The 26,947-nt window shown below is 41.8% G+C and overlaps 1 protein-coding gene across 11 annotated transcripts in view; it reads right to left on the reverse strand.

Annotated features, from left to right (window-relative positions):
- Positions 1-2,049: 2,049 nt before the first annotated feature.
- Neo1 (neogenin 1) overlaps positions 2,050-26,947 on the reverse strand; it is a 247,958-nt gene continuing 223,060 nt past the window's right edge. For 7 of the 11 annotated variants that reach the window (XM_058573825.1, XM_046428052.2, XM_058573823.1 and 4 more), the window contains 6 exons: positions 23,270-23,508; positions 22,745-22,837; positions 12,631-12,789; positions 8,560-8,823; positions 5,823-5,959; positions 2,050-4,754 (listed from right to left, as the gene is read on the reverse strand). In XM_058573825.1, coding sequence (XP_058429808.1) covers positions 4,671-4,754; positions 5,823-5,959; positions 8,560-8,823; positions 12,631-12,789; positions 22,745-22,837; positions 23,270-23,508 — 976 coding nt within the window. In that variant the 3' untranslated portion in view covers positions 2,050-4,670. The remainder of the gene's footprint in view (positions 4,755-5,822; positions 5,960-8,559; positions 8,824-12,630; positions 12,790-22,744; positions 22,838-23,269; positions 23,509-26,947) is intronic. The other 4 variants (XM_058573828.1, XM_058573827.1, XM_046428053.2 and 1 more) reach the window with 1 other exon arrangement.

Below are 26,947 nucleotides of genomic sequence, written 5' to 3' on the forward strand. Positions count from 1 at the left end.
TGGCTTGTTTGCACATGCCAGACTCACGGTCCCTCTGCTGCGTGGGCCAGGGGCTCTTTTCTCCATCTGGGGTAGTGAACTACAGCTCATGAAAAGCCTGTGCATGAGGCAGGTGTTAAACAAGACTTGGGGAGTTGAAGGGAGTCTACCTCATAGAAGTGCCAACAGCATTAAGTCATCTTTCAGATCATCCCATTTAATAGATCTTTGGAAAGCCTCAAGGCCAGCCATTTCCTTCTGGAGGCACTTTCCCATGTGGCCCCAAATCCTGTTGCCACCTTGGGGATGGTACCAGATGCCCAACCTCCAACTGTTTTGGGAAATTCTAAACCTTTCTTCTCAAATGCAGCAAATGATCCTGCTAAACTTCTCTGAACTCGGCCCCTTTTCATTTCCCAGCTCCATGAAGCTCCTAGTTGAGTAGAAGGGTATCCTGACATGGATGAGGCCATCAGGCTGAAGGGTAACTGTGTCTTAATAACACTTAACACTGCATATGAAAAATTTCAAGTATTATCTTCCTCAACTACTATCTCCCACCTCTCCCCCAGCACCCCTGGTGCTCCCTGCTTTGATAGCTGGAACCCCAAGACCAAGAGTCTGGGACCTGCTGTCTGGGCTCCTTTTGTCTGTGTGGTCAGGGGTGGTCCCTCTCGGCTCCCTGCTTGTCTGTGTCCTGCCCATGCCCCCAAAGGCCATCTACTGGTGGCTTGTTTATTGCTGCCCTTGTTTCTCCTGATAGTGCTCTTCCCACCTGGCAGGAAGGTGACTAAAATTGGGAAGGGCTGAAAACAGGGGTGGAGGGAGGTGTTTCTTCTTTGTATCCAGCCTTGCCCATGTCGCTCATCTGAGAACCAAGCTGCAGGACATCCTTGTCTTAGTTCCCAGCATCAAGGTAGTCTTGGCATCAACATTCTTAGGACTCCAAGAAAGGTCATTACCAGGCAGGTAGGTCATTGTTATCTTTGAGTTCATCCCAGCTTGTCAGAGGGTCCCTGTTGCTGACATGGGAGGGTCCTGGCATCAGAACACTAGGGATTGATAGAAATCCCTGGAAGGGCGGGGACAGGCTGGAAGACTTCCAACACACTCCAGCCACGAGTCCTTGGGACTCATCCAAGAGACGTGTATCAGCCATTGTCAGAAACTGCCTCAGCATTAGGTGTTCCAAAAGGAATGAGAAACTCTCTTGTCCCCAGAGCCCACAGGCTCTCCGACAGACCCATCACTGTAAAATGTGCCAAGAGCGCCACCTAGGGATGCAGAGGTGGCAGCGCAGACAGGCGCTGCGGTGGTTGCACAGGAATGGCAGTGAAGAGGGCATCCATGTGCAAAGACGAATGGTCTCAGGAGCATCCTTGTGTGCTAGAGCAGTAGGTGCACCAGGAGGCAGGGCTCTAGACCTGGAGGCTGTGGCAGACAAGCAGATGCGGAGCTCGGGGAGATCAGACTTGGACAGTGCTAATAGGGATGGTGGGACCTGGGTTTCCGTAAGTACAGGCTGGCAGCAGGGCAGGTGGACGTGGGGGCAGAGGCACGCTGTGCTCCCGACAGTCTGCACTCTGCTGCAAGCTCATGGATGGCAGTGAGCCTGTGGCGATTGTGGGCTCCACTATTTGTAGCCCAGAATTTAGGCCAACACAAGGAGTCTTGGAGTGAATGCAGCGAGAAGGTGAGGTAGCCTGGCAAAGGTCGCCTCCCTACAGACCTCTGCCCCTGGTGTCAGGCATCCAAGAATGGTGAGTCGGGTGTGGGAAGGGCAGCCCACTGTGGCACAGAATAAGCTGTGTGGTAGACACCTGACATGTATGTCACTTAGGGTTGCTGCTTAGGTGTCATTTGCCATTCCTGAGGCTTTGGTCCTTGCAGAACAGCAATAGCTGGGGAAAGGGCAAGGACAGGGATAAAACTCATCTTTGGGGCTGGTGGATGGTCAGACATCTCCTGGATTATAGGCTTTATAGTTGCAAGGGGAACAGGGAGGCCTATCAGAAGTTGGGGTATAGGGGGCCCCTGAATTAGGAAAATAACTATTTGACCAGACCACAGTTTGATTGGATTAAAAAAGTGTATTGGGTTTCCAATACTAAATAAAAACATGAAATTGTTTTTAAAAAGCCATAGAGTTTACAGCATCAACTACAGAAAAGGCCAAACAAATGTATACAGAACCCAGTCCAGCAGTCCTCCAGGACCCTCCAGCAGGCTGCAAGGCAACAGACACATTTGCTCCACATCCTCCTGAAGGAAACTGCTGAGCCGCAGCTCAACTAGGACACGACAAGACACACAATGGTTTAGTTTCAAAAACCACAGGAAAATGTAAGAAAATGTATTCAATTGTGAAAGGTGCAATACAGAATAGCTTTCCTTTTTCTTAACTTTAAAAAATCCCCCAACTTTGAACAGTTATTTCATTTAAAAATAGGTCCCTCCCCCACCCCGCCCTGATTCTGTGGCAGTATCCAGGTACCAAGGCCCTGAGGTAACAGAAGTGTCAGGGTTCATGGGAGGGAATGCCCTCAATACTGAGCATGTTCTTTGGGCAAAAGGTAAGACAGTTTTGGGGGAATCTAGCCCTCCTGGGGGCCAGAAAGCTCTCACTGCTCTCTTCAGGACCAGCTGAAATGCACTGATTTCCTGAGTCCTGCCAGGCACTGTGCCGTGACAGCTCTGTGGCAGCAGGAGTTCCAGCACTGCACTTCTCATCGCCCCCCAAATCATAAATACGGAGTTTACGTTGTAGAAAAGCAAATGTGTAATAAGCTCTAAAAAAGGTAAAATAACCCATGATCAAAGGTCGGTGGCACACCTGTAACCTGTGGGGGCACTCATGAGGCCTGGGCAGGGCTCAGGGACCTGGAATAGTGGGCTGGAGCCCCACTGGTGGTCAGCAGGGGTTTTTTTGGGGGGGTTACTGGGGAGTGAACCCAGGAGTGCTTTACCACTGCCACATCCCCAGCCCTATTTATTGAGACAGGGTCCTGCTAAGTTGCCGAGGCTGGCCTCAAACTTGTGATCCTTCTGCTTTAGCCTAGGATGACAGGTGTGCACCACTGCACCTGGCTCTGAGCAGCTTTGTTGGCTACAGCACGCAAGCCCCAGCTGCCTTCTTCACTGCCTGGGGATTTGTTGGGGAGAAGATGCCCAAGGCTCAGTCCTGTACTTTTCATTACATATTCTTAATCTTAAAGAAATGAGCATACACCTCAGCCCCTACCTTTTTAAGGAAAGACAACAACTTTTTGCGAACGCAAAGGCTTCTGTGTATGGCTGAGACCTGGACATATGCTGCTGGGATGGAGGGGACAGCTGCCTCTGCTGATGCTCTCTCCACTGTCTTTCTTCATTCCCTACTTGCAGAATTACATTGACAGACCTGCCTTGCCTCAGCCTTGCTGATGCTTTTTCAGAAGGGGCCCTGAAGTGTAGAAGTGAGAGCTGGCCTAGCTGATGATAGGCACCAAGAAGCAGGAGTCCCATGTGGAAACAAAGCTCCTTTCTTAACCTCCAGCCTCCTCAAGGGAACCACCTTCAGCAGCAGCAAAGGGTCTCTATCCTGTGCTCTCTGACATCCAGGAACAGGGCCAGGCTCTTGCTATACTTGGCATCACTCCATGAGGAACAGCACCAGGGACCTCAGCATGGACATTCCCACCAGGACATAATCAAGACGCAGGGCAGCAAAATCCCCACACCCACCTATTGCACAGAATTTTTAACTACATCCAAACAAAACTGCAGTTGCAATGTAGTGACAATAAGATGGATATACCAGAAAAGGACAAAAAAGAAGATGCTTCCATTCTCTGCAGGCTTCTGGAAGAAAGTACAATGACTGGAACATTCACAGGACCTCAGCAGCCCTTCCATTTCCTATTCCCAACCCCCAGCCCCCACCCCAATACTGAATCTGCACAGAAAACAACAAACAAGTCTTTTCATGTTACATTTCATTCAAATAGATCTGTAATCTCACAGTGATGAGAGGAGAAAGTCAGGCCTTTAATAATTATAATAAAAAAATAATAAAAAAGCTTACAAACAGCAATGCAACATTTCCTCCCCCTCAAAGTGATGGATTAACAGCTGGTAGAGGATGCAATGTCTCAGAATTAAAAAATAAAAACCAAACCAAAAACAAGCCAACCCCTGCAACAACCCACACTGTCAATGACTTTCCGTATGTAATTGGAACAAGCAGTCAAATGTCAACCACTTGTGGAAAACACCATGGACTTCCTTGGTTTTGGATCATATTTTTTTAAGGTAAAATAAAATAGACTCAAATAAAATTGTACATAATGCCAATGTCTACACTCCATCAAGTTGATGCAGTTGCAGCACGAAGACACAGCCTGATCACAAAGTGAAATGCAGGTTGTACTCCTCGCCTCTTCCCTGGACACAAAATTTTGGCCCATGGTGCCCAGTCCTGCATGGTATCAGCAGGCAAAGGGAAGCTGCCCCAATGCAGGCATCTTCCAGGCTGACCAGAAGAAGGCAGGTGGCCGTGCCTGGAGCTAGTTCCATGCGGGGGTGGTGGCTGGTCTGCTGGCTCACTCTGTTCTCAAGTGCTGTCCTCTCGTACTCTGTACAATTCCTTGTTTTCAAGGCTAAGTTCCAAGACTTCTAGACTCAAGCATGGAGTCCTGGCCTGGCGAAGGTTGTCATGCTGTCGTGATGGCATTTAGGTCCTTCATTAGTCCTTCCAGGTGGGCCATCTCTTTGGTCAGCTCATCTGGTTCATAGCTCTATGGAAAGGAGAACACTGTCACTGGGCATTATCTGAGGAACTGTCCAGGAAGGAGAGCCCAGAGAGAGGGGTCAGATAATCAAGTGGTGAGTGGTAAAACTATCCTATTGGACTGACACACTGAAACTCAAGCTGGCTCAGAAGAATCAGAGGTAGCAGCTTGTATCCAAAGCCACTAAGATGTCATTTCTTGACACTGTACAATGTCCCTTTTCTCAGCACACGTTCCCCAGTTCACAATGACCTCATGAACCAAAGGCCCCACTACTTGCCCCTTCTAGGTGCCCGTTCTAGGTCTTTGCAACAGTCAGGACAGTTAGTATGTCCCTTGTTCTCTGCGCCCAACCATTCCTCTAAAGAATCCTGTACCTGGAAATGCAGAGGTAGACATATTTATTGGATTTTTTTTTTTTTTCTGGTACTAGGGCTTGAACCAAGGGTTGCTCTTCTATTGAACTACATTCTAGCTCTTTTTGTTTTTTGAGACAAGGACTCACTAAGTATATCAATGTTTGGAGGATCTGTGTATGCTAGTGAACCACTATTCTCCTAATACTTGTGATCCTCCTATATCAGCCTCCCAAGGAGTATGCCATCGCACCAACTATTTATTGGGATTTGAGAGTGAAAGATCTAGGAAAGACCAGATCAGTTTGTTTCGAGAGCAACCTCTCAAGCACCTTCTCCAGTATCCTTCTTAGAGAGGTTACAGAGCAGAATTGAGGGGTGAAAGAACTCATGCCGCATTTAAAGCAAGAAGAAAGGGCCAGGCAGGAGGGACAAACTGAGAGGACGTTAGGTGTGTATGACTAGCTGAGGGGTATGATAAGCTAATTTAAGACACACCAGAGTGGGCATGAGACAGAAAGCAGACCAAACCTTCAGCACATTCCTGGCTTGGAGGAGATGCTCAAAATACAACTGAACAAATGACTAACTCTTCTTCCTGCCACTGGGCAGTGAGGCCTAGGTCTACATACAGTATCAGCTTGAACAACATGCTTGAAGGCCTTTGGGTGCGTGCCTAGACATCCTGGCTGCTGGGCTGACTGCTGTTTAAACTTACACTCTCAGAGTCTTCCAGCATCCTTGTGGTCTCCTGTACTTCAGGGGCACTTGGAACAACCACTGGCATAGGAGGCCGGCTCCTTCCTAAAGTTCCGATGGAAGCTGTCTTCACTGAATGGATGTGATGGTTCAGAGCTGAGGGGGAAAAAGGCACTGTCAGGTTGTAGCAAAGGCTGCATCCCCAGACCTCAGGAAGGCACCACCTAAAGTCCAGATTCAGATACTGCTTTAGGGTGAGGGATGTACATACATAGGCTCAGTGCAGGAATTCTGCTCTGAAAAGTTACTGGAACAAGAGGGAAGGAGAGAGGCAGCAGAAATTTAAGAGTCGAGAGAAAATATTCCATTAGCTTCAGAAAATTAATATCCTAGTCTCAAAGTGTAGAGGTCCACAGACTTCTTGCAGAATGTCTGGGAGGACAAACTCTTCATAATACCACAAAGATATCATTTTCCTTTTTCCTATGCTGCTTTTGCACTGAGGATATGAAAGCAAACACAACTGGAGTCTTAGCACTAATTCAGACAGTGGCATCAAACAGTAAAGTCATTCATGGACATGCACTTAAAAAGAGTTTTTAAAAAGCCAGTTCCAGTTAAGATCATTCTTAATGAACAACAAAAATTATTTATCTTATTAAATCTTGACCCTTGATTACTTGGCTTTTAAATGTTTTGTGACAAACTGGAAAAAGTGGAAAAAGTACTTCTGTTGTATATCAAATATGATGTGATCTTAAAGAAAGTGACAGACTGAGCTGTGAGCTAAATTGCTGGTCTCATCATGGAACACCATTTGTTCAAAGATGGACTGACAAATGGGTCGGTCATTAAGATATTTTCTAGAAATTGAACAAGGTAATGTGTTTACTGTCAATGATAAATTCAAGTTTTAGATGAAAATTACAATTTTGAAAAATGTTTATCTGCCATCAAATCTGATAGCTTCTTTAATTGTTACAAACCTGGTGATATTAATGAATGTTTTTAGATACTGATGAATGAAGTATATCAATGTTTGGAGGATTTGTATATGCTAATGAATCACTATTCTCCAAATGACCCATGTTGATGTTTCAGGCTAGTGGATTCTAATGGAACAGAGTATGAAAACTTCATGGATGTGGTTTCAGATTCCACATTATAAGCCAGTCTTTAAGAAACTACAACTTGAGTTTTGCTATAGTATCAAAAAGAATACCCACAATTATCTATAAAGATAATGTAGTTGGCTGAGAGAAGACTACTTTCTACCTGTGAGGACAAATTTTCTTTTTTTTTGTTAAAAAATATTTATTTTTTAGTTGTACTTGGACACAATACCTTTATTTTATTTAATTATTTTATGTGGTGCTGAGGATTGAACCCAGGGCCTCACACTTGCTAGGTGAGCACTCTACCGCTGAGCCACAATCCCAGCCTGAGATTTTCTTCTTATATTTCAACCAAATGACATATTGCAACAGACTGAATACAGAAGCAGACAAAAGAATCTAACACCAGACATAAAAGAGATTTGAAAAAAATACAGGACAATGAATTTTTTCTGTTTTTTAGAAAAAGTTATTTTTCATTAAAATGTGCTATTTATCTTAACATGACTGCTATTTTTACATGAATATTTAAAATAACTTGGTTTTAATTTCTAATATGGTAAATATTAGTAGATATAACCTTTGTGAAAAAAGTTTTCTGCATTCTTGATGGCTTTTAAGATATAAAGAGGTCCTGAGACCAGGGAAGTTTGAGAATCATATACCTTCTCTGACATAAACTATCAAGACAGACAATGAGTCAGGCATGATGGTACATGCCTGTAATCCCAGCGGCTCGGGGGGCTGAGGCAGGAGGATTGTGAGTTGAAAGCCAGCCTCAGCAACTCAGTGAGACCCTGTGTCTAAATAAAATATTTAAAAAAGGGGGACTGGGGTTGTGGCTCAGTGGTAGAGCGCTGGCCTGGGTTTGATCCTTAGCACCACATAAAAATAAATAAATAAAATAAAGTGTTTTTTTTGTTTGTTTGTTTTTGTTTTTAAAAAAGGGCCGGAGTGGGGGCTGGGTTGTGGTTCAGTGATAAGTGCTTGCCTAGCATGTGTGAGGCACTGGATTCAATTCTCAGCACTGCATATAAAGAAATAAAATAGAGGTCTATTTATAACTAAAAAAATATTAAAAAATAAAAAGGGCTGGGGATGTGGCTTAGTGTTTACGTACCCCTACACTCCTGGGTTCAATCCCTGGTACAAAAAAAAAAAAAAAAAAGAATGATAATGATATGGAAGAGTAGGAAAAAAAGGGGCAAGGTTCTGCGGTTGAGCTCTGTGAACTTGGGCAAATGACCTCCCTTCTACAAAGTTCCTCTCCTTGTCCTAAGGCTTTTTCTTGTTTCAGTACCTGGCCTCCCTGGCACTGGTCCAGCTCGTATACACCTTCTGAAGTGAGGGATTCCAGGGGGCTGGGGAGATTGGATCTGTTTCTCAGACCCAAGTCACTGGGTTTTACCAACATAAAACACAATTCAAAAAGTCAGTCTTTGTTGCACAAAACATTATTCTCTGGTTTGTAAGCATTCCCAAAGGAGGGGAGCCCATGTGCTCCCTGAATGGGACAATACCACACTATAAATTGCTGGGAAAAGTCTGAGGATTTGCTTTGTTGTTCTCCATATAAGTGGTTACTTCTGTCCCAAGCCTGAGCCAAAGGGTCCATCCAGTGGTGCTGCTAGTCTCACTCACCTTGCTGGGATAATAATGGTGTGCTTGGCAATGCAGGATCATAGGTGGGAGGTCCTGGGGGTGGGATTGCTGGCACAGCGAAGCTCTTTAATGGGTGGGAAGGACGAACATGGGCTGTGGGAAGACTCTGCCCTGAATCTTCCTCCTGGGAGCTGGCCAAGTAAGAGGAGCTGGTAGCACCTTCAGGATCCTGATGATCAGTGCAGCATGTCTGAGATGAGGAGGCTGGCATGGTGTCAGTGCTGGGAGTATTTCGAACAGATTCTATAGCAGGAAAGCCTAAATGTTAGCATTTTTTTTTTAACCATTAAATGTGTAGGGTTTTGGCTACTTCTAGAAGTCCCTTAAACTAGCTCAGTAAGCTCTTGGGACCAGTGCTAGACCCAGGGAACATAGATTAGCACCACAGCCAAGGCTAGAACAGACCAAAAGTCCCAAACTCCTATCCTCAACCAATTGTTCCAATTTTTTTTTTCACCTGCACAGCTAGCTAAGTGGTCACAATCTTAAAGATTTAAAGTTCTCCTCAATACTTATTATGGAACACAAAAAAAGGTTCCTGAAACCATTGTCTATATTGGTATAAAATAAAATTTTAAATTTCACTCATTGATAAGGCTTACAGACTGTAGATGAGCATGTTTTAAGGACCTTGATGATCAGTATAGTATGTCTGAGATAAAGAGGCTGGCCTGGTGTCAGTGCTCGGGGCAGGTCACCAAGGCTGGTCAGGTACTTGACAGGAGTCAGCTCTGCCGCCAAGGCCTGGTGGTTACTGAAGGAAAGGCCAATGCCACAGGCCTTACATGGTCACTGGGGACCACAAATGGCTTTGGCCTCACTAGGGCAAAAATCCCATAGTTCAAGAGAGTAATGGACAACTAAACAGTTCAGAGGTCTACACACAGCTTTAAGATCATGCCCTGGCTGGGGATGTGGCTCAGTGGTAAAGTACTTGCCTAGCATGCTTGAGGACCTAGGTTCAATCCCTAGTACAGGAGAGAAAAAAAATCGTGCCAAATGAAGGGTGATTTGGTCCAGAGAAAGAAATAGGGGTAGATTAGCCTGGAAAAGAGGAGACTCAGGAAGAAAATGGTAACAATCTTTAAGCATGTGAAGTAGACACAGAATTCTTCTGAAGGCAGCACAGTGGAGCAGGAAAAGCTCTGACTCTGGAGTCTGACAGGCTTGCACTCTAGATTTGGCAAAGTCGTCAAATCTGTCTTAGTTTCTCCATCTACAAAACAGTTAGAATAACTTATAATTCACTGAGGAGTAATTGAGATGTATGAAAAGTGCTGAACACAGTACCTGAATAACTGAGAATGTTTTTTTCTTTGTAGATCACTGAGTGTTTACTCCAGGCCAGGCACCATGTGACAGGAAGTAAATAAGCAGTTGCCACGGACACAGAACCAGCATGGCAGAATCGGAATCCCTGCACCCAGGCTCTGAAGAACCACATGCAATTACTACCTTTCCCTGCCTGATGCCACATGTCCCTGCCCTGGGGGTGGGGGCAGAAGCAGTACCAAGGCCAGGAGGACTATCTGAGGAAGACTTTCACACAGTGTGAGTAGGATGGACTACTGCTGCATCTGGAAGAGATATGAAGGACACCAGTCTGGGCAACAGGCTGCATCAGTCATAAGACACTAGAGTCCTCAATCTTAAAAGAAATGCAATCAGCAACCTGTAGAAACCCAATCTACTTCTCTGCCTTTGTGAGGCAGTAATGAATCTGTTTATAGGCTATGAGAAGACAGGCTACAAGTGTTACCTCTGTGGCCTAAAGGCCTTGGGTCCCAGGGATGAAGGACAAACATGCCCTCCTATGTATGCCTGTCTATGATAATCCCTCTAGTTCCAGGTCCCTTCTCAGCTTTGTGAGGGCCGTGTTGAGGATGTTACTCTTCAATTTGCTCAAGCCAGCCATCACCATAGCTAGAGAGCTGCTAATCACTGTGTGATCCTGGCCCAGGTGGGAACTGGTTAAGAAGAGAAATAGGGAGGAGGAGAGAGGATAGTGGGTTTAAGTCCTGACCATGTCAGCAAGTACTGGAAGATATGATAAAGAGAAGTGAGAAAGGAAAATAGAGTTGTCTATATGAATTAGCTCCCTGGCCACTGCCACAGGCCAGGGCTGCCTTGTCCAACTCTAGAGGTATTCTCTGTGAGGGTGACTCCTGGATATTGTCCAACATCACTGGCTTACTCAGACATTAGGCTATGACTGAAATATTTGCTTTGTTGAGAGGCCTAGTTCCTTAATTATCTCTCAGAGTTGTTTCAGGCACACAAAGTTCCCAGTGATCTAGTGCTTAATCAAGTAGGAAGTGATCTTCCTATGTCAAGTGGCAATGACATGGTAAATACTTTTGGAGCAGAACTGTCTGGCCAGGCCCCATGTCCAGGGCTGTGGTAATACTTGGAGCTCTAGAGACACAAAGGTGTGTGGAAAACCACAGCAAGAAAGCTTGGACCATTTCTAGATACTGGCACTATTTTTCAAATTGATCTTCAGTGAGTCTATCTCTTTAGTTTTACTTTCTTTTATTCTTTCTGTCATTTAAGTAAGGAATCCTTTAGTAATGCAAATCACTGCTTTCCCCACCCCCCTCTTCACTTTCTATTTTGGTCCACACAGAAGGGAACTTTTACCACTTAAATGAGGACCTGGTGGGAGGTGCTACGCATCTCTTGGGCTCCCAATTCCCTCCTAGTCCAGGACGAGGTAGAAGGTGGCTCACCTCACTGTGAGAGCCTGCCAGCTACTCAGCCCGGTATCCTAGAATGTGATTCCTCAGCCTTCAAAGTAAAGAAGCAGAGTTGGGCATAAAAACCTTCCTAAGAGCAGGTTTGGAGGACTGCGTTCTGGTTCTTTGTTCTATTTGAGACTGTGGCTATGAGGGAGACCTTGATTCACCATCCAGCTGAATGGAATAACTATCTATCCTGGGGACCATCTTTCCCTAAAGGCAGAACCCGAAACCTGGATTTGTAGGGATATTCTAGAAAGGTCAAATTTAGATGCAAGTTCAAGCAGTATTCTCTAAACCTGGTAACAGTTCTGGGACTAGATAATATTAGAAGTTATCAGACGTCTCTTAATAAAGTCCTTACCTTTATTTGATGCTCTAGGTATATTTAAGATTGATCAAAATTTAGGAAGAGGAGGATGTCAGTGGCAACCAAAACTTCTAAGCATGAAGTTTTGAGGCTCTTTTAAAATGACACTCACTTGAAATTTCCTTATTTCCCAGAATCACTAAAACTCAGCTCTACAACTAATATAATAACTATTAATAGGTAAATTTCAAAAGATGGGGATAGTATATATTTGCAGTTTAAAACTGAAAGGGGAAATTAATTTGCAATTAATGAGGAATAAAAATGTTTATTCCATTTTTCTGTCCCCTCACCTTCATTATTTCCTTCTTAAAACTGATGATGCTGTTTCTTAAGATTTCCAAACTGGACATGCTTGTCTAGCAATGTACTTTATTAGAGACAACCCACATCATTATGCTAATTTTCTATCTATGTTTTAGAGATATGCATCCATTCCCAATTTTCATAATCCATTAGGCAACTTGAGATTTACAGTAAATACAAACTTGTTGTGGCTGGTACCCTCCATCCCCCAAAGCTGATCTTATTTTGGTCTATGAAGTATCTGACAGCTGCCTTATGGACTTTCCCAAAGTTAAGGTGACTATGAGGCAAAGGTAACTTTTGACATATAAAAACCACCTAGAATGAATTTTCCTTTCAAATTGGAGGATTAAAAAAAAATTAAAACAATTTGGAAAAAAAAGAATTGATGCAAGTTTTAAGGAATAAGAAATACTTATGTGATTTGAGTTTCTGCTAAAATGGCACCTTGCACTGAATACTTAAAACTTAGGGAGAAATATGGGGTGAATTTTACAGAAACAAATTCAAGTCAGTTACAGAACATTATGATAAATAAAATAATATTGAAAAATTCTAAGTAGGGCAAGTCCTTCCCCATTTCTGCTTGCCATCTTTAGGAATGCTTTTCATCTGGACTTGATCCTCATCTCTCACCTGTGGAATTGGCCCTGTCTGAAAGGGACATGGATGTGCCAACGGGCCATGGGCTGCCCGGGTGGTAGAGATGACTGCGAGCTGGAGAAGCGAGGCTGCTGGAGTGGAAATGATGGTGAGGGTTATCGAGGGAATGGATGGGATGGGCACTAATCACAGCTGTGAATGAACATAAGACAAAGAAATGCTTAACATGCTTGCACAGACACACATAAATCACAGTTTAAGAGCAAAGCCACCCCCTTCCCACCTCCCATATGATCCAATCACTCACTTTGCTTTCTGGTGGCAGCAGGCTGGATTTGGGCAATCAGCCATTGATTTTACTTTTGATTTAACAAAGGAACACATACTTATGCATATGTCTATATATATAGAAAAGAAGTCTGAGGAATATATACTAAAATGTTAACAGTGATTATTTTGTAGGGAAGAGTGGTCAGGATTAAAAGAATGTTTCTCTTTTGGCTTATCTACATTTCTCAATTCTATTATAAACATGGATTACATGAGTTGTTAAAATATCTATTTGAATATGTCACAAAATATAATCCATAAGCACATAAATAATGGCTTAGGCTTCTGTAATTTTTTTGTCCTATTAAAGGAATAGCAGTCCTATTTATTTTGAGTACACTCCTAATTCATTCTTTTTTTATTTGCCAAAAGAGGTATGTAATAGGCATTAATAAATGGGTAGCTGTTTAATCAGTTATTATATCTTAATGAATATGAAAGTTTCCTCTGATGGTTTAATCTAGTACCAAGTGTATGAACTATAGGCCTACTTCTTTTACTGCTTCCAAGTCTGGGGGCTCAGTCACACCCATGTTAAAATATAAGTGATCTTTCCTAATTTCTTCTTCCCTTCCCACAATGGCTAAGGACTCAATTTATTGCATTTGATTAAAGAATCCAGAATTTCACAGAGATTCCACATACAACTTTCTATGAAGCCTTTTTAATGACGTTTCATGTTCAATTTCAGAGATGTAAACAATGAAAATCAGAAGCCCAGACTTTGGAAATAAAATTTTCTTAAAACAGTTGTAGAAACAGAATATTTAAAATCAAGATAATCACCTCTAAATCCCCCATGTAGGCAAACAGGCAGGGTAGACGAAGGATACAGGACATCTTTTTTTCTCTAAGCAAGGGCTTCATGAACTTTATGGTAAAACTTAACTAGCTCTTTGGAGCCTATTACAATGTCTTGTTGCCAGGGATCTCCCCAGATCTTTGTGGAGTCAATCAACATTACCTTGGTTAAGAGAAATCTCAGGCAATGAAATGGACATCTTTATTCTCCAGCAATCTCCTGTCCTGGTTGTGCAAAAGCAAGCAGGTACACAGCCAATCTGGGACCCTTTATCATCACTGCCCCTCCCTCTCCTGCTCAAGACCAGAAGGCTCCAGGAGGCTCATGGGAATTAAACACAACACTGAAAAACTGACTGATGAGGGTTCCCAGGGCAGTCTGGAAGTCAGCATGTCCTCTGGTGGAAGACAGGTAGCTTTTGGAAGGGAGATACCTTAGAATCAGTATTTTAAAAAAACTAAGGCTGCAGGGAGAGAATAAATCTGATTTTTGACTTAGGAAGTGCATTCTGAAAGTGTTCTAGGTACAGAAGACTCTCACAAATAAAAAACAGTGGAATTTTAAAAAATGGCATTTTTAGTGTTTCTAAATAAGAAAACAAAACAAAACATGAAAGTGCCTGCATAAAGTGTAGTCAGCTTTCAAGAGTTGGTAGCTGAATCTGAACTTGTTGCTTCTGTGCATGGCCTTGAACTGGGCCTCATCTGGATGCCAGCAGGCCCTGCCCAGCACTGCTCAGCCTTTTTAGATCAGGGTAGGTGGATCATATGATGGTACATATGGCTCCACCCTCATCCTAGGATCCAGAGCTCAGGGAATTCCAGCTTGTGAGAAAAGACTGCATCCATGTGGGTTTTGAAAAGTATCTCTTAAAATATGAAGTCCACAAGTGCATCCAGGCACCTGATTTTAGATCTTGATTTAAAGAGCCTACCTACCATTCAATTTTTTGAGACCCAAACTATATGATATTGTATAATCATGCAAACTCCTTCCCTACCATAAAAAAAAAGAAAGATGTTAACTGGGATAACTTTTTTCCCCTTAACATATTTAAAAGTAATAAATCTAAAAATATAATCAAATTTAACTTTTAAAAATAAGCCAGTTCGGGGCTGGGGCTCTGGTTCTGTAGTAGAGCACTTGCCTCGTACATGTGAGGCCCTGGGTTCGATCCTCAGCACCACATGAAAAATGAATAAACAAATAAAGGTATTGTGTTCACCTACAACTTAAAAAAAAAAAAAAGCCAGTTCAGGTAGGAACTGAAGTCTTATACAAAATAAACAAATAAGCAGGCAGGCTACCACCTTTTTATAAATCAAGAACAATTAGAATGGATTCATTTACTCTTTTTAGGCATTTGTGTCTTTAAACATAGGGGGCCCATGCAGGATATTTCTTATAAAACGGAAACTGGGGTTTTTTCCTCCTCATGTTTCCAAGTCCAGGCTCTTCTATCACAAACCCTAAGTATAAACTATTTTGTATAAAAAATTTTTTATTAACTTAAAGGGCCTTACTCTTTCAAAGCTGAGTTTTAAGCTGGGTTGCGGAGGTGCACACCCATAATCCCAGCTACTTGGGAGACTGAGGCAGGAGGATCAAATCTGAAGACAACCTGAGCAACTTTGACCCTGTTTCAAAATAAAAACAAAAATGGGTGGGGATGTAGTTTAGTGGTAGAGCATCTGCATACACATCTGTATATTCAAAGGTTCCACCAGAAGGGTGGAGGATGAGAGAACTTTTCCAAGGAGAGGATGCCATGGTGCACCTCTTTATGTTTAGGACATCATGGCTATTTAAATCTTATCATTTGCTGGCAGAGAAATGGCTGAGCATTCCATCAATTGGAAGTCCTGCAGCACTGGCTAGTCTGAAAAGCTTCTATCTTGAAAACAGAAACCAGGGAAAGGACACAGGACTTCAAAAAACAAATAACACAAACAAACAAACAACAACAACAACAAACCTGCACCCATTGCTTTTTGATTTGTTTTTAAATTTTTATTGTTGGCTGTTCAAAACATTACATAGTTCTTGATATATCATATTTCACACTTTGATTCAAGTGGGTTATGAGCTCCCATTTTTACCCCATATACAGATTGCAGAATCACATCAGTTACACATCCATTGATTTACATATTGCCATACTAGTGTCTGTTGTGTTCTGCTGCCTTTCCTATCCTCTACTATCCCCCCTCCCCTCCCCTCCCCTCCCCTCTTCTCTCTCTGCCCCCTCTACTGACATTCATTTGTCCCCCTTGTATTATTTTTCCCTTTCCCCTCACTTCCTCTTGTATGTACTTTTGTGTAACTCTGAGGGTCTCCTTCCATTTCCATGCAATTTCCCTTCTCTCTCCCTTTCCCTCCCACCTCTCATCCTTGTTTAATGTTAATCTTCTTCTCATGCTCTTCGTCCCTACTCTGTTCTTAGTTACTCTCCTTATATCAAAGAAGACATTTGGCATTTGTTTTTTAGGGATTGGCTAGCTTCACTTAGCATAATCTGCTCTAATACCATCCATTTCCCTGTAAATTCTATGATTTTGTCATTTTTTAATGCAGAGTAATACTCCATTGTGTATAAATGCCACATTTCTTTTATCCATTCATCTATTGAAGGGCATCTAGGTTGGTTCCATAGTCTTGCTATTGTGAATTGTGCTGCTAAAACATCGATGTAGCAGTGTCCCTGTAGCATGCTCTTTTTAGGTCTTTAGGGAATAGACCGAGAAGGGGAATAGCTGGGTCAAATGGTGGCTCCATTCCCAGCTTTCCAAGAAATCTCCATACTGCTTTCCAAATTGGCTGCACCAATTTGCAGTCCCACCAGCAATGTACAAGTGTACCCTTTTCCCCACATCCTCGCCAGCACTTGTTGTTTGACTTCATAATGGCTGCCAATCTAACTGGAGTGAGATGGTATCTTAGGGTGGTTTTGATTTACATTTCTCTGACTGTTAGAGATGGTGAGCATTTTTTCATGTACTTGTTGATTGATTGTATGTCTTCCTCCGAGAAGTGTCTGTTCAGGTCCTTGGCCCATTTGTTGATTGGGTTGTTTGTTCTCTTATTGTCTAATTTTTTGAGTTCTTTGTATACTCTGGATATTAGGGCTCTATCTGAAGTGTGAGGAGTAAAGATTTGTTCCCAGGATGTAGGCTCTCTATTTACCTCTCTTATTGTTTCTTTTGCTGAGAAAAAACTTTTTAGTTTGAGTAAGTCCCATTTGTTGATTCTAGTTATTAACTTTTGTGCTATGGGTGTCCTATTGAGGAATTTGGAGCCCGACCCCACAGTATGTAGATCGTAGCCAACTTTTTCTTCTATCAGACGGCGTATCTCTGATTTGATATCAAGCTCCTTGATCCATTTTGAATTCACTTTTGTGCATGGCGAGAGAAAGGGATTCAGTTTCATTTTGTTGCATATGGATTTCCAGTTTTCCCAGCACCATTTGTTGAAGATGCTATCCTTCCTCCATTGCATGCTTTTAGCCCCTTTATCAAATATAAGATAGTTGTAGTTTTGTGGATTGGTTTCTGTGTCCTCTATTCTGTACCATTGGTCCACCCGCCTGTTTTGGTACCAGTACCATGCTGTTTTTGTTACTATTGCTCTGTAGTATAGTTTGAAGTCTGGTATCACTATACCGCATGATTCACACTTCCTGCTTAGCATTGTTTTTGCTTTCTGGGTCGTTTATTTTTCCATATGAATTTCATGATTGCTTTCTCTCTTTCTACAAGAAATGCCCTTGGGATTTTGATTAGCATTTCATTAAACCTATAGAGAACTTTTGGTAATATCGCCATTTTGATGATGTTAGTTCTGCCTATCCATGAACAGGGTATATTTTTCCATCTTCTAAGATCGTCTTCTATTTCTCTCTTTAGGGTTCTGTAGTTTTCATTGTATAAGTCTTTCACCTCTTTTGTTAGGTTGATTCCCAAGTATTTTATTTTTTTTTTGAAGATATTGTGAATGGAGTGGTTGTCCTCATTTCCATTTCAGAGGATTTGTCGCTGATATACAGGAATGCCTTTGATTTATGCGTGTTGATTTTATATCCTGCCACTTTGCTGAATTCATTTATTAGCTCTAATAGTTTCTTTGTAGACCCTTTTGGGTCTGCTAGGTATAGAATCATGTCATCTGCAAATAGTGATAATTTAAGTTCTTCTTTTCCTATTTTGATGCCTTTAATTTCTTTCGTCTGTCTAATTGCTCTGGCCAGTGTTTCGAGAACTATGTTGAACAGAAGTGGTGAGAGAGGGCATCCCTGTCTTGTTCCAGATTTTAGAGGGAATGCCTTCAATTTTTCTCCATTCAGAATGATGCTAGCCTGAGGCTTAGCATAGATTGCTTTTACAATATTGAGGTATGTTCCTGTTATCCCTAGTTTTTCTAGAGTTTTGAACATAAAGGGATGCTGTACTTTGTCGAATGCTTTTTCCGCATCTATCGAGATGATCATATGGTTCTTATTTTTAAGTCTATTGATGTGGTGAATAACATTTATAGATTTCCGTATATTGAACCAGCCTTGCATCCCAGGGATGAATCCTACTTGATCATGGTGCACAATTTTTTTTGATATGTTTTTGTATCTGATTCGCCAGAATTTTATTGAGGATTTTTGCATCTAGGTTCATTAGAGATATTGGTCTGTAGTTTTCTTTCTTTGAAGTGTCTTTGTCTGGTTTAGGTATCAGGGTGATGTTGGCCTCATAGAATGAATTTGGAAGTTCTCCCTCTTTTTCTATTTCCTGAAGTAGCTTGAAAAGTATTGGTATTAGTTCCTCTTTAAAGGTTTTGTAAAACTCTGCTGTATACCCATCCGATCCTGGGCTTTTCTTAGTTGGTAGTCTTTTGATGGTTTCTTCTATTTCCTCAATTGATATTGGTCTGTGTAGGTTGTCTATATCCTCCTGAATCAATCTGGGCAGATCATATGACTTAAGAAATTTATCGATGCCTTCACTATCTTCTAATTTATTGGAGTATAAGGATTCAAAATAATTTTTGATTATCTTCTGTATTTCTGAAGTGTCTGTTGTGATATTGCCTTTTTCATCCCGTATGCTAGTAATTTGAGTTCTCTCTCTTCTTCTCTTCGCTAGCATGGCTAAGGGTCTGTCGATTTTGTTTATTTTTTCAAAGAACCAACTTTTAGTTTTGTCAATTTTTTCAATTGTTTCTTTTGTTTCGATTTCATTAATTTCAGCTCTGATTTTAATTATTTCTTGCCTTCTACTTCTTTTGCTGTTGTTTTGCTCTTCTTTTTCTAGGATTTTGAGATGAAGTATGAGATCATTTATTTGTTGGTTTTTTCTTTTTTTAAGGAATGAACTCCAAGCAATGAATTTTCCTCTTAGAACTGCTTTCAATGTGTCCCATAGATTCCGATATGTTGTGTCTGTGTTTTCATTAATCTCTAAGAATTTTTTAATTTCTTCCTTGATGTCTTCTATAACCCATTGATCGTTCAGTAACCTATTGTTCATTCTCCAAGTGATGTATTCTTTTCCCTTCCTTCTTTTATCGTTGATTTTCAGTTCCATTCCATTATGATCAGATAAGATGCATGGTATTATCTCTACTCCTTTATATTGTCTAAGAGTTGCCCTGTGACATAATATATGATCTATTTTTGAGAAGGATCCATGTGCTGCTGAGAAAAAAGTGTAAGTGCTTGATGTTGGGTGGTATATTCTATATATGTCAATTAAGTCTAGGTTATTAATTGTGTTATTGAGTTCTATAGTTTCCTTATTCAACTTTTGTTTGGAAGATCTGTCCAGTGTCGAGAGAGGTGTGTTGAAGTCTCCCATGATTATTGTATGGTGGTCTATTAGACTCTTGAACTTGAGAAGAGTTTGTTTGATGAACATAGCTGCACCATTGTTTGGGGCATATATATTTATGATTCTTATGTCTTGTTGGTGTATGGTTCCCTTAAGCAGTATGTAGTGTCCCTCTTTATCCCTTTTGATTAACTTTGGCTTGAAATCTATTTTATTTGATATGAGTATGGACACACCTGCTTGTTTCCGAAGTCCATATGAGTGATATGATTTTTCCCAACCTTTCACCTTCAGCCTATGTATGTCTTTTCCAATCAAATGCGTCTCCTGTAGGCAGCATATTGTTGGGTCTTGTTTTGTGATCCATTCTACTAGCCTGTGTCTCTTGATTGGTGAGTTTAAGCCATTAACATTTAGGGTTATTATTGAGATATGGGTTGTTCTTCCAGCCATATTTGTTTATTTATGTTACTAAACATGGTTTGTTTTCCTCTTTGATTATTTTTCCCCCCTTTACTGTCCTACCTCCCACTGTTGGTTTTCATTGTTATTTTCCATTTCCTCTTCCTGTAATGTTTTGCCAAGGATGTTTTGAAGAGATGGTTTTCTAGCTGCAAATTCTTTTAACTTTTGTTTATCGTGGAAGGTTTTAATTTCATCTTCCATCCTGAAGCTTAATTTCGCTGGAAACACAATTCTTGGTTGGAACCCATTTTCTTTCAGTGTTTGAAATATGTTATTCCAGGATTTTCTAGCTTTCAGAGTCTGTGTTGAAAGATCAGCTGTTATCCTGATTGGCTTACCCCTAAATGTGATCTGCTTCCTTTCTCTTGTAGCTTTTAAAATTCTCTCCTTATTCTGTATGTTGGGCATCTTCATTATAATGTGTCTAGGTGTGGGTCTCTTATGATTTTGCACATTCGGCGTCCTGTAGGCTTCTAGGATTTGGGATTCTGTCTCATTCTTCAACTCTGGGAAGTTTTCTCGTATTATTTCATTGAATAGATTGCTCATTCCTTTGGTTTGAAACTCTGTCCCTTCCTGTATCCCAATGACTCTTAAATTTGGTCTCTTGATGTTATCCCATATTTCTTGGATGTTCTGCTCATGGTTTCTTAACAGTCTTGCTGAGCTGTCTATGTTCTTTTCAAGTTGAAATACTTTATCTTCATTGTCTGATGTTCTATCTTCTAAGTGTTCTACTCTGCTGGTAGTATTCTCAATTGAGTTTTTAAGTTGGTTTATTGCTTTCTGCATTTCTAGGATTTCTGTTTGTTTGTTTTTTATAACCTCTATCTCCCTGTATAGTTGATCTTTTGCTTCTTGGATTTGTTTATGTAATTCATTGTTGAAGTGATCTTTCATTGTCTGATTTTGCTGTCTGATGTCTTCCTTGAGACTCCAGATCATCTGAAGCATGTATATCCTGAATTCTTTATCTGACATTCCATCTGCTGCAGCTATTACCTCTTCTAACGTTGAGTTGACCTGCATTGCTTGTGATCCTTTCTTTCCTTGTCTCTTCATACTGTTCGTGTTCCTTTCTACTTGGTGAAACTGTTGTGCTATTGATTTTTCCCCCTATATATTTATATTGGTCTTGTATAGTTGCAAAGTCTCCCTCGCAGGCGTGGGCGGCGGCTCTGCCCCTCCTCCAATTGTGGCAATGTGCCTACCACGCCGGCAGGCCGCTGGGCCAGCTCTGCCGGTCGGTAGCAGGTCCGCCTACCTTGCAGGCGCGGGCGGCGGCTCTGTTCCTCTGCGGGCCGCTAGGCTTGTTCTGTCGGTGGTCGCAGTTCTGCCTACTTTGCAGGTGCAGGCAGCGGCACTGCCCCTCTGCAGGCCTCTGGGGCTGTTCTGCCAGTGGGTCGCAGGTCCGCGTACCTTGCAGGCGCGGGAGGGGGGCGGCTCTACCCTTCCTCAGGCCACTGGGCCTGTTCTGTCTGTCGGTTGCAGGTCTGGCCTGTTCTGTTGGTGGTCACAGTTCCGTCTACCTTGCAGGCGCGGGGGGAGGGGGCGGCTCTGCCTCTCAGCAGGCCGCTGCTCCTCTTCTGCTGGTGGGTCGCAGGCCCGCCTACCTTGCAGGAGTGATTGGAAGCTCTGCCCCTCCGCGGGCCACTGGGCCTTTTCTGTCGGTGGTCACAGTTCCGCCTACCTGGCAGGCGCGGGGGGTGGGGGGTGGCTCTGCCCCTCAGCAGGCCGCTGGGCCTGCTCTGTGGGTGGTCACAGTTCCGTCTACCTTGCCGGCGCAGGGGGAGGGGGCGGCTCTGTCTCTCAGGAGGCCGCTGCTCCTCTTCTGCCGGTGGGTCGCAGGCCCACCTACCTTGCAGGAGTGATTGGAAGCTCTGCCCCTCCGCGGGCCACTGGGCCTTTTCTGTCGGTGGTCACAGTTCCGCCTACCTGGCAGTCGCGGGGGGTGGGGGGCGGCTCTGCCCCTCAGCAGGGCGCTGGGCCTGCTCTGTGGGTGGTCACAGTTCCGTCTACCTTGCCGGCGCAGGGGGAGGGGGCGGCTCTACCTCTCAGCAGGCCGCTGCTCCTCTTCTGCCGGTGGGTCGCAGGCCCGCCTACCTTGTAGGAGTGATTGGAAGCTCTGTCCCTCCGCGGGCCACTGGGACTTTTCTCGCTTTTTGATTTTTAACCATGATATTTAACTTATTTTGAATTTCAACTATTATTAAAAGAGGCTTACCACCTTAATGCTTATCAAAATCAGGCACGGGTCAAATGAGATTAAAAAATGTTGCTTTGTTAAGTTCCATGCTATAACCCTAAAGCAACTCTACACTATATAGTCTACTAACTTAAAAAATAAAAATTCCATAGATGCTCATCAACACTGACTGACTCAATATCAGGAAGCCCATGGAAAAGGTGTGATATCTGGCAAAGCTCAGCCCTAAATCTCATCTCTTCTGTGGAGATGTTGTGCACGTTTATGGAGAATGGATACTTTACTATTCCTGGGAGACTGTAGAAATTGGCTTTTAAGTTTACCCATAACTTAAAGATGCTAGTTCAATAATAATATTTATTGCAAATGTGGCAATTGTTTGATATTTCTTTCTTAAGGGTGTCAAAAGTTTTGGTAGGTTATCTTTTGTGTTAAGATCAAGTGAAGTCAAAGATATCATTCATAGATGTTCCCTATCATGAAGGGATAGGACAGGCATCACTGTAGAAAAGAGAAGTTTTTACTTACGCTGAGGTGGTTGAGAGTCAAAGGGCATCATCATTTTTGGTCTCATTCCCCTCCTTCCAGCTAGTGTAGACATACTGTCCTCTGATTCATGCCCTAGAAATCAAATATGGGGATTAGTTGCAAGTGTACAACCTAGGCCACTGAGCAACTTGGCTGTAAAACATTTCTAGTGGCAGAATTATGACTCAAATAACAATGCAACAGGGATAAGGTATTTCTGATTAGAACATCATGGCGGTCCCTGATGAGATAAGAACAGATAATACAGTGCTGCCCACTATGCAACAGTAACATGGGCTAGGTGACTCAAATGCTTGAGTGAACTCTGATGAGAGACCTAAAAGATCTAAGCTGTTGTCCCCCATAACCAATTAGCTATTCTTCATCAAATGTTTACTGAACACTATAACATACATTTTTAACCTAACCTCTAAGAATCATCAAATTAAGGCAATCTTACAAAGCTGAAAATCATTAAAAATAGTCTCCCATCATTTGGGAAAAAACCTTCACTGATCATGGTACCTCTGTATGAGTTCCTCCTTTGATGGATATTACTGTCCATGGAATTGTCAACAGGTGTGATATCTTGAGAATTGCGAGGAATTGGCGTATCGGTCATGATGGGATTTGGGTCTGGAGACTTATCAATGGGTTTCAGCTCCAGTCTCTCATGGTGGATCCACAGGTCTGGAGGTTTGACATCTTTGGAGTTCCCTTTGTACTTGTGGGAGCCATTCACTGATTTGCATGCAGCTCGTTTCCTAGGCACAAAATTAAAAAGGTTTTAAAAAGTAATTCTTTTGACACATTAGTCATAAGGCTTGATTAAAACTGCCTTTCTGAAGAATGCTTCAAGGCAGAAAAGAAAAAAAAAAACCCAAACAGATAAGAATTATGGAAAGAGTAAATGTGTCGCCACCTTGGTCACACAAAATTAGAGATTCTACTGGGAGATTCTTGAATATTGCCTTGTGACTATGTTTTTGAGTGTTATGAGATTAAGATAGCATTTTCAAAAAAATATTTATTTTTTAGTTGTAGTTGGACACAATATCTTTATTTTATTTATTTTTATGTGGCACTGAGGTCTACCACTGAGCCACAACCCAGCCCCTAGAGATTAAGATAGCACTTTTAAAATCAATCTCTAAAGCAGAGGTTCCTTTATAAGATTCCAAATGATAGAGAAAGGACAACAGTAAGCAGAAATGTAACAACGGAATGGAGGTGGAGCATATGGCTTATAAAGAAAGGAGGAAACCATGTTTTAGGTAATCCAGCTGAGTGGAGTCAAAAACCAGGACACAGTGTCTCCTTGACCGTTCTTTAGTTTCTCCCTTCACTCACTCTCTCACTTGCCTACCCATTAATTGCATATATTAGGTACCCACTATATACATCAGATCCTGGGCTAGACGGTTGTGCCTCAGTACTTCTGGTCAAATGAGGAAGGTGGACACTGAACTATTATATTTAAATACTCTGAGCTTAGTGAAATGCCATGCCATCTTAATAGTTGGACCTATGGTAGATAGGAAAGACATGCAAGAAGAAGTGATATTTATGCTGAGACCTAAAGGGGTCAGAAAGTACATTACAGGTGGTGAAATCAGCTTATATCCAAGCTCTGAAGCACAGAGCAGCGTCCTTGCATAATAAGAGAATGATATGGGGAGGTAGTCAGGAACCAGATCATAAAGGGCTTTTATTTATTTATTTTTGGTGATACCCAGGGACATTCTACCACAGATCTGCATCCCCAGCCTTTTTAATGTTATATTTTGAGACAGGGTCTCACTGGCCTTGAACTTCTGATCCTCCTGCCTCAGTCTCCTATCTAGCTAGGACTATAAGCATGTGCCACTGTGCCCAGCTCATAAAGGGTGTTTAGAGCAAAGCTGAGTGTGAACTGCTCCCTAGGAGTAATGAGAAATCATTAAATGCTTTTAAGCAAGAGAATAAAGAGATGAACTCTGATTTAAAACTTTAGACATCTGTGTTGGGAAGAACGGATTTTTGAGATGAGGGACAGAAGAGGATCAACTAGGATGCTACTGCAATAACCTCAGCTGTGACTTGACAGTGGCCTAGAAAGTGGGGAATGGAAGAAGCCGACTTGAAAAGTATTTAAGAGGCAGAAATGATAGGACTTGGTAAGTAAATGGGCATAGGTAGGGTGAGGGTAAAGAAAAAAAAGGAATAAAGGATGAGGCTGAGGTTTCTGGCTTAAGGCACTTAACTCACTGGGAATAATAGAGTAGAAGAGGTTTGACTGAAAAGATTATGAACTGTTTTGTCATGAGTATGAAGTACCTTGGAGATATTCATTAGGAAATATAAAGAGGCAACTGGGTGTGTTAAGTCTGATGCTAAGAGAGACAGAGGCCTTGGCCAGAGACAGAAACACAGTGGGGGCTGGGATATACATAGTAAATCAGATCACAGGAGAAAATGAGATGAAATGGGAGAACATAGATGAAGTAAGCCCAGGCCCAGAGGAATAAGTAATGGATGGGTAGGTAGAAGGGGCTATGAAAAAGAATAGGTTGTCATGGAATACAAGAAAAGAGAATGCTTCTAGAAGAAAGAAGTAGTTGATTATGTTAACTATTAGAGACTAAAATGAGAACTGAATAGTGTTCTTTGGTTTGGATGATATGGAAGTCACTGGTGACCCATCAAAACTAATTTTGGTGAAATGGTAGGAGCAGAACACAGATTAGAAAGCAGTTAAGCACGAGTAGGTAGTGAAGGAACAGATAAGTGAGAATAAACAAATACAGCTGGCCCTCTAATAACTGTTGGTTCTATATTCAACCAAATGCAGACTGAAAATATGTATTAATATTGCATTCAATATGTGACTTTTTCTTGTCAATATTCTATAAACAATACAGTATAACAACTAATTACATAGCATTCATATTGTAGTCACACGTTGATTAATGATGGGGATTTGTTCTAAGAAATGCATTCTAAGGCAATTAAAAAATATTTTTAGATGTAGATGGACACAACACTTTTATTTATTTTTTATGTGGTGCTGAGGATTGAACCCAGTGCTTCACACGTGCTAGGCAGGCACTCTACCTATGAGTTACAACCGCAGTTCCCTAAGGCAATTTTGTTGTGTATCACATAGTACATTCACACAAATTAAGATGGCTATGATGCCTCTAGATGATATAATCTTATGACCACCGTCACATATGCAGCATTAGTATTACAGGTTGAGCATCCCTAATCTAAAAATTTGAAATGCTTATGGGGTAAAAATGGGAGCTCATAACCCACTTGAATCAAAAGTGTGAAATATGATATATCAAGAACTATGTAATGTTTTGAACAACCAACAATAAAAAATTAAAAAAAAAAATTTGAAATGCTCTAAAATCTGAAAAATTCTGAAATCTAAAACACTTCCAGTCCCAAGTGATTTGGTAAGATAAGGGATACTCCATCTGTATAAATAATCTTTTATGACTTAAAGTATACTGGAGAATGTGTAGGTTGTATGTAAATACTAAGCCATTTCATGTAAGGAACTTGAGAGCATCCTTAACTTTTGGTATCTGTGGGGTGTGTGTGTGTGTCATGAAACCAAACCCCTATGGATACTAAGAGATGACTGAATTCAGAAATTTTGGTGTCAAAGGAAAAAGGTTTGTAAGCAACCAGTAGTGACAATCAAACAGCAAGAGGATAATTATATGGGGCTGGGGTTGTGGCTCAGCGTAAAGTGCTTTTCTAGCACACGTGAGGCCTGGGTTTGATCCTCAGCACTACATATGAATAAATAAAAGTATTGTGTCCAACTAAAAAATAAATATTAAAAAAGAGGATAATTATTTCTTAAGATAGAAGAAGTGTATATATATATTTTAATGCTGAAGGGACAAAGGCAATAGAGAATGAGAGATCATCTATCCTGGAGAAAGGGATAAGAGCAAGTACTAGGTCTTAGAAATACAGGAGAATGAGATCAAGGGCATAAAGGGAAGAGCTGGCTTCAAACAGCAAGGAGTACACTTAGGAGGGGAGGAAACATTATTACCAAGGCAGAAAGGTTTTAGATTTGATCATCATCTAACCTACACTGTATCAGTTCTCATCTGCTATGGGTTATCCCCCTAGAATTCATGTGTTAGAAGCCTGATCCCCATTAACAGGGATAAGAGATGGTGAATCCCATAAGAGGAG

Source organism: Marmota monax, unplaced genomic scaffold, assembly GCF_021218885.2.
Source record: "Marmota monax isolate L192 unplaced genomic scaffold, Marmota_monax_Labrador192_F-V1.1 WCK01_AAM20220418_F8-fsc00111, whole genome shotgun sequence".
NCBI classification, from domain to species: domain Eukaryota; kingdom Metazoa; phylum Chordata; class Mammalia; order Rodentia; family Sciuridae; genus Marmota; species Marmota monax.